Source organism: Dipteris shenzhenensis, chromosome 3 (genome assembly GCF_047967505.1).
Source record: "Dipteris shenzhenensis isolate YYH24624 ecotype China chromosome 3, Dip_SZ_1.0, whole genome shotgun sequence".
Lineage (NCBI taxonomy): Eukaryota > Viridiplantae > Streptophyta > Polypodiopsida > Gleicheniales > Dipteridaceae > Dipteris > Dipteris shenzhenensis.
This window is the reverse complement of record NC_141598.1, coordinates 14,274,459-14,281,697: the sequence shown is the minus strand read 5'-3', so window position 1 is coordinate 14,281,697 and position 7,239 is coordinate 14,274,459. Positions and strand designations below refer to the sequence as shown.

The 7,239-nt window shown below is 43.9% G+C and overlaps 1 protein-coding gene across 1 annotated transcript; it reads left to right on the top strand.

Moving 5' to 3' along the window:
- Positions 1–3,040: 3,040 nt before the first annotated feature.
- Positions 3,041–6,734, top strand: LOC147903401 (uncharacterized). Its single transcript, XM_087372743.1, has 3 exons — positions 3,041–3,278; positions 3,803–3,917; positions 3,988–6,734. The coding sequence occupies exons 1-3, from the start codon at positions 3,247–3,249 to the stop codon at positions 4,195–4,197; spliced, it is 357 nt and encodes a 118-aa protein (XP_087228869.1). The 5' UTR covers positions 3,041–3,246; the 3' UTR covers positions 4,198–6,734.
- The last annotated feature ends 505 nt before the right edge of the window (positions 6,735–7,239 follow it).

Below are 7,239 nucleotides of genomic sequence, written 5' to 3'. Positions count from 1 at the left end.
TCGAGTCAACGAGGATTGACTGGCGGGATACGGTTAAGGCACCAGTCGATAGCTCTAATGCGCTGACCCATGGGGATGGTGAAACACTACATCGCTGACTGATTTTTGTGGATTTTGGGGGGATTTTGAGTTTCAATTCTTGCCTTTTTATGCAAGGGGGGTACTACACTACCTAGTCTACCTACACAATGAAAAAAACTTGAAAGAAAAACAACTTTTGCAAGCCAAAATGCAAGATTTCTTGAGGGGTGAGTTCTACCACACAAAACCACTTCGAAATTCAGCAATAGTCCTCATTTTTTGTTGTTTTTTGTGTGTTTGGACATCATAAACTCCTTGACAATATTACAAACTAGGTTCCTATCAACTCAAAACACTAAAAAGCATGAAAAACAAGCTTCAAATGGTCCAAAATGACTTTCCAGCAAAAAATCACAGCTTTCCTAACTTTTCTGTCCAAAACTCTCACTTCTTCACTCTTTCTTCTCCTACAACTCCACTAAAAGCTCTACGTTAAGATTGATGCCTTGTGCAATGGGTAGATAATGAAAGAAGACAACTGTAATGCAAAATCATACCTCCATTCTCCAGCAGAGGCACCAAAAATGTCTAGGTCTCGATGGTGACTCACGTGCCGTGGGGATGTTGAAGAGATGCCGATGGAGCCTCCACTCCAAGCTACTCCTTGTGAGAGCAATGCAAGGCACGAGCCATCCACAAGTATCACTCAAGCAGCCTCCGGATCATTGCAATGTGTTTCCACGAGAGAGAGAGAAAAGGGGGAGAGGGGAGAAGAGAGGGGAGAAGGGAGGGAGAAGGAAAAGGGAAGAGGGGAGTGAAGGGGGATGGAGTGGCAAACAAAAGGGTATTACAATGGAAACAAGGGAACACCCAAAACACTCTTGGAAGAGAAGAGGGAGCTTGTATTCAAACTTGTGCAAACAACAATGAAGACCAAAGTCAACACTTTGGCCTTTTATACATGTCACCTTTTGAAGGGAGGGCCAAGCCTTTTCCTTTGAGCACTCTCCCTCTCTTTACATGAAAGGCTCTTGGGCCCATATGGTGCAAAGGCATATTGCTATTCTTTTCATCTCTCCCTACTAGCGGAAATAGCACTTGTGTTAACCATATTAGAGCACTTGGGACAAACCTAGAATTAGGAGGTGTTTCGAACTAGCTCTGTACATCGGGAGTTGTGAGCAAGCCCTTGCAATAGGATTCAAAGAGAGAATCTAAGTTCTTATACCTTTTGTCCGTATCCAAGTTCAGATACTTGGCACTTAAAATTGTCACACAAAGCCTCTTGAATGGTGCCCTCAGGAAAAACTGCTAGGTGGTGAAATCAAACACTCCTAGAGAATGACACCCACTCATGGATGAGATATATTTTTTGCAACGTACATAACAATACCATCGTCGATGAACTCTTGGATACTTCTTTTAGCCATGAAAGAGAGCTGCAACCACTTACATTCATCAAATATGAATGTGAGGGTAGTGCTTAAGCTTACTTTGAGCAATTTTCTTGCTTATCGTTGCGCGGTCCTCAGGATTTGGCATGTCCACTGACAATAATCTGGTTGGATGAAGGCCCACCAAGATCAACTTTCACAATGAAAAACACAATGGTGTCCATGACTGGTGTAAAGGAAGCTCTACCAGATTGAATTTGATTTGCAGCCCATGATGCGTAAACACTTATTTGCCTATCAAGATGAAAGCATATATGTATGCACAAGTAAAATGCTATGTGTGATTTGCTTAGCAGATAAGATTGCATGAAGTCTTAAATTTGGCTTAATATATTTTAATGTGTCAAGGTACTTTGTAAGAGTTGCAAATGCCATTGACCATTTAAATCAGCAATTTAAAAGCATTTCAAATATAATTATGCACACTGCAAGCTAACCAAGTGTTACACCCAACACGTATTCACGAAGTCTGAAGTGGCTACCCCCAAAGATGATCACGAAAACCTATACAGGTACACCCCTCATGCATCACAGTGCATTGACAAATGCTGCTACTCTTGTGTATTCTTACTCTTCTACTCTCTGTAGCAGCACATATCAAACCCACTGCTACTCTTGTGTACTCTTCTAGTGTGCAGCATCACATATTGAACCCACTGCCCTATTCAATCTCTTTAACAAAATACATGATCCAAACCAAACATCCCCACACGTATGCTAGTAAACATCGATGTAACAATTAAATCAAGAAACATGAAACCATACTTTCCACACAAATTAAGAATTCCATTTGAATCCAATAGGCAAAGAATCAAGTAATGGATGACTTTAACACAAAGAATAAAGGCACCTTAACGTAGCAGAATCGGTGTACTTTGGTTGGCAAAAAATCTAAGGCTTTTCTTGGTGTCATGCTAAATCCGAATAGCAGAAATGAAGTGTCAAGGAAAAATTGCAACACTAAGAGAGCAAGGAGTAGGGAGAGTGACAAAAGGAGGAGGAGGTGAATGCACAGACCTTATGAGACAATGAATGTCTAGAACTTGCAATCGTCAGCCAGTAAGTCACATCTCTTATTGTCCCACTGATTTCAACAGCTCTGGATACAGGAATTCCAACTATGACTAAGCCAAAACCAAAAACAGAATGGAAAAAGAATCGAAGAATGGAAATCAAGACCAATCATGCACGCTTTTGGAAGTTTGTGTCCATAGAATCGCCGCATGCATGGAGCTCTGCTGCTTCGAATGCTACCATCTTTCCGTTTGTTGAAACAATAGAACTAGGAGACAGGAAGACAACAGCACCAACAGCAGTACCAGCACCAGCACCTGCGATTCTGAAACGAACGATAGCCATCTCCACCATCCTTATGTAGACACCATGCTCCCTACGCTCCATGACGATACGAGTCCCATCGAGCACCCCACCGAACAACGAAAAATCAAGAACAATCACCGACATCGAAACCTCCAGGAAATCAGCCCAAATCAAAAGCAATCACGCAGATGGAAAACACCATGAATTCAGCCCCGAATAAACCGCAAGGACGAACCGCCATGCGCTATGCCATCTGGAAACCAGGCCCAGCACATGTTCCAAGAGGGCGCAGCCTAAATCCCCGCGAAAGCATTTTCGGAAAATCTAATCCTATTTTCAACCAGGAACTCTTACAAGTAGTTTCTATGAGACCCTGCTTTTTAGGTCAAAGGCTCGAAGGTCTAAGGAATCGCTCAAGAGTTGCAGAAACCCTACTGTTCTCCGCGTGACGATGGTGCCCCTGGCGGGAGGTCTTGAGGCCAGGTAAACATCTGAAACGAATTGTACTTAGGGATTTTTGTGTAATGTGTTTGCTTGCTAAGTCGGCTGTATGCGATCCGGTATGGCTTGCTTGATGCGTCTGCTCATGGCTTGTCCGTGGATGGCTTCATACCTTCTGTATACGATAAATGCTTGCCTGCTTTCACAGTTCGCTATATGCTTCATTCGTTTGTCTGTGAATGGTTTCATTGTTATGCGCTCTCGTAATTGGCTGTTACAAGACAGGTTTTGTCTTGGGATTCCTTGGCCTCACAAGAGGTGATTCTGTATCTGGTCTCAAATCTTGGGAGTCATTTTGTATTGTACGATGCCTTCATACCTGCCGTATGTGTTGTTAAAGGCTTGTCTGCCATCCTTTCTTATAGTCGATCGACCATTACAAAAAAGCTTGAAAGAGTCGATTAAATCTTGGGAGTCATAGTCTAGGTTGGCCACACGGAGGTAATGTAATAGTGAGTTGTTATGAGAAGGTATAGCATATATCAATCCGTTTTTTGGCTTTGCAGGAGCTTTGAGGGTTGTGACTTGTCATCCATCGATTGGGAGCGTTTGTCTGATGCTGACTTTCAGAGATTTCTCTCCTCACGGAAGCGTATAGTTGAGGGTGTATCTGCTGATATGACAAACCTTGTAGTTTTTATCAAGAAAGATAAAAGAGCTCTTCTTAATCTTTTAGTATTATTCTTTTAGGTTTTCAAATGAGGACGCGGACAAGGCATTCCACGAGAGGTCAGCTAAACATTTGCGACAGTCGATGAGAAAATTCTCTATTACCTTCAAAGACCAGGATCTCGTTTCAGCCCTTCGAAGGTCAAAGGGCATAGAGGGCAGATTTACTGTTGACACGGAGGTGGATACAGAGGAGATTGATCCAGATCAAAGCCTTCCCAATCTACCTTAGTGCAAGAGGGTGAAGCTTGGAGCTAGCCTAGTGGACAAGAGGACTATCTTTGGTCAGCCATACTATCCAAGCACTCTAGTTATGTCGTTAGTTAGGTTCACCTATTCAGCTTCAGCAATGGTTAGGCAGGTAGCATTGTGCCATGCAATGAAAATCTGGCCTTTCGTGAAGCCACGTGTTATTATTTCAAAATCATTTTTAATATCAAAACGTTTTTGTGATCCAACGTAACTACTCATCTTTTCCTCTGCGTTCTTGTACTCTCTTTGAATTCTTGTAGCTTACCCCCTCATCAACCTTCGGATCTACAAAGGCTCCCGCTTAACATCCCTTTCCCGATCTCATCTGGTAAGTCTCCCTCCTCTCCTTGTGCATTTTTCACATGTGTTTTCTTCCATGGAGTTTTCTCGATCGCTTCTTGCAATTCCAGTTTTTGTTAGATCCACAAAATTGTTCATGTCCGCCATTATACAGTGACCTTATCTAGCCGGAACCGGACACCGTGCACTTGTATCCGTTCCTGAGGGGACTAATGGGTCTGCAGAGTCTGTGGTCTTCTTTCTTCACAGCAGCGATAACTACAGATAGGAAATTTTCGTCTCATGTTGCAACATCAATAGGTCCTAGTTGCAGCAGTACCACAGAATGGGCTTCTCTCACCTCTAGTAGGTCATTCAAATAAAATGATCCCAGTCACATCTCAGGTGACCTTACTGTGAGGAATACTCAAGCAAGTAGCTCAAGCTCTTGTTTCTTGTCACTGTCCTGACAGCCTCGCCGCTCTATTTCAATTTTTGTACCTTAGAGGAGCATCTTGCAGGTTCACCCGTGAATTTGTTCATTATGCCAAAGACCCAGATTGCCTTATTTGGTCAGAGGTCTTATAAATTATCCTATCCAGCTCGTTTTTATTAGCTGCTCTGTTTTTTGTCATTCTGCTCCTGGAACTTTCCTACAGCAGGGCACCTTATTTTGGGAGCTGGTCGTCTCATTCTGGGATGATTTTGGAGCTGGTTTTCAGATGTTTTTGCTGGTTTTTCGAGCCATGACCTGTACAGCCCTTTTGGTTAGTTACATTTGAAGTAAAGATCACTGATTCAGTTTAGTTTTTTTATTGATATGATTTGTTGCTCCTGTTATGAACTGGCCACCCTCAGTAAATGCATTAAAATTTCATGTGGAAGCTGGTTTTGTTGTTGATTGACTGTTCTGGACCTGGTTGCCTCAGTTTTACCTTCGTTGGTCGTGTTTTAGGGACGAGTTTGGCTTTGTTGGTGCTTGCCCTGTCAGCTAGTCTTGGAAAGGATGGTTCTAGCTCCACCGATGCATATTTCTTCTCTACCTACTCGTGAACTCACATAATATATTATGTACATCTGACCCCGCCCTACCAAGTCCAAATACATCTTCATATGACCTGACATGTAAAGTAATGATGCATCCAGACTGGTAGGCTAAAGTTCTCTAGTTTTGGAGGGCCTGCTGCCCTATAAATAGCCCCCATTGGTAGATGTAGATACAGACATTGAGGAGGCGCCTATAGTATGGATGGCTGTATGGAAATAGAGCAGCAGATTCAAGGTTGCACAAGTTGTAGAACAGGGGCAGATGGGGCTTGGGTTGGTAGGCAATGGAAAAGGAAAAGGATTGGGCCGTCAAATTGGACCTAGAAGATGTCAAAGCATTCGGACCTATAAAAAGAGCCCCTCAAGGGGGCATAAATCACTGCCTACAGATCCACTAGAACAGCATTTGAGGAGCAGACTGGAGTAGCATGCATGTACATTAACAGCAGATTTTGGTCTAGGTTGAGGGCTGCATAAAGACCCTGGCCTGGACTTTTATTGGCCTAGGAAACAGCAAACCAGTTCACCATTATTGGACAACTGGTACAGCAGGTAGGTCCGATCAAATTGTCCGGGTTGGCCCTACTTCTATTGGTTGGATTAAGGTTTAGATTGGCATGAACCTTGCCCTCCCTAGCCCTATATAAATGGCCATTTCTGGCTCCTTGGTTGACAACCTTATACTCATCTTTTGTAAGTTCAGAAATAACAAAAATCTCGCTTATGATAGGTGCTTGGACGCCTAAATTTGTCAAACTGGACAGCGCACAAAGAGTTCAAAGGGAGGCAACCTTGGCCGTCATTCAGGGCAGCAAGGTGATCAAGGTTACAGCAAGCACTGCCTTACAGTTGGCTGTCCACAATGAGCAGTCTGGAGGTGAGATTGCGGGCACCACGACACCTACTAACACTTTACGGGAGCACGCAGGCTGAGGGATTTAGGAGTGCCACGAAGGTAGGAGGACAGCAAGTTTTTGAGAGTACAGGGGTCCACATCTTGATGGAGGTATTCAGAACCTTGCATCGGAAAACCAAACGTTTCCCCACAATCCGGACAACACACTAGGGGGAATAGTTCGAAGACTGATGGAAGCGAGTGGACCAGTAGGAGGGGCCACTTGGCCCCAAATGGGCTTACTCATTCACTGAGGGGCTCAGACTTGACCTATTTTGCAGCAGTAATAGCACCCATCTTGTGCCTTGGACTGAGCATATTGCAGTAGGAGACGCACACAAGGTGGAGCTTAGACCTGAGCAGATTTTGTAGCAAGGGAAGTGCACGGAATCACGAGCAGATGAGAGCTGCTTGAGCAGCACACGAAGAGTTCAAAGGAAGGTGATCAAGGTTACAGCAGGCTGTCCATGGCAGTTTGATTTACTAGTCGACGAAGAGAAGTACAGAAGTCTTGTGGACGAAGAGAAGTACAGAACTCTTGTGGGCAGTTTGATTTACTTGTGCAACACGCGGTCGCGGACATCAGCTGTGCAACTGGTGTACTAAGCAGGTTTTCCAATAAGCCTTGGGAGAACCATTGGAGGGCAGGGATGCAGGTGCTGAAATACATCAAAGGCACGCTTGATTATGGCATCACCTATACCAAGGGCAACATCTTGACCAGATTCTGTGACTCAGATTGGGCAGGAGATGTGGAAAGCAGGAGATCAATGATAGGTTACTGTTTCTCACTTGGATGTG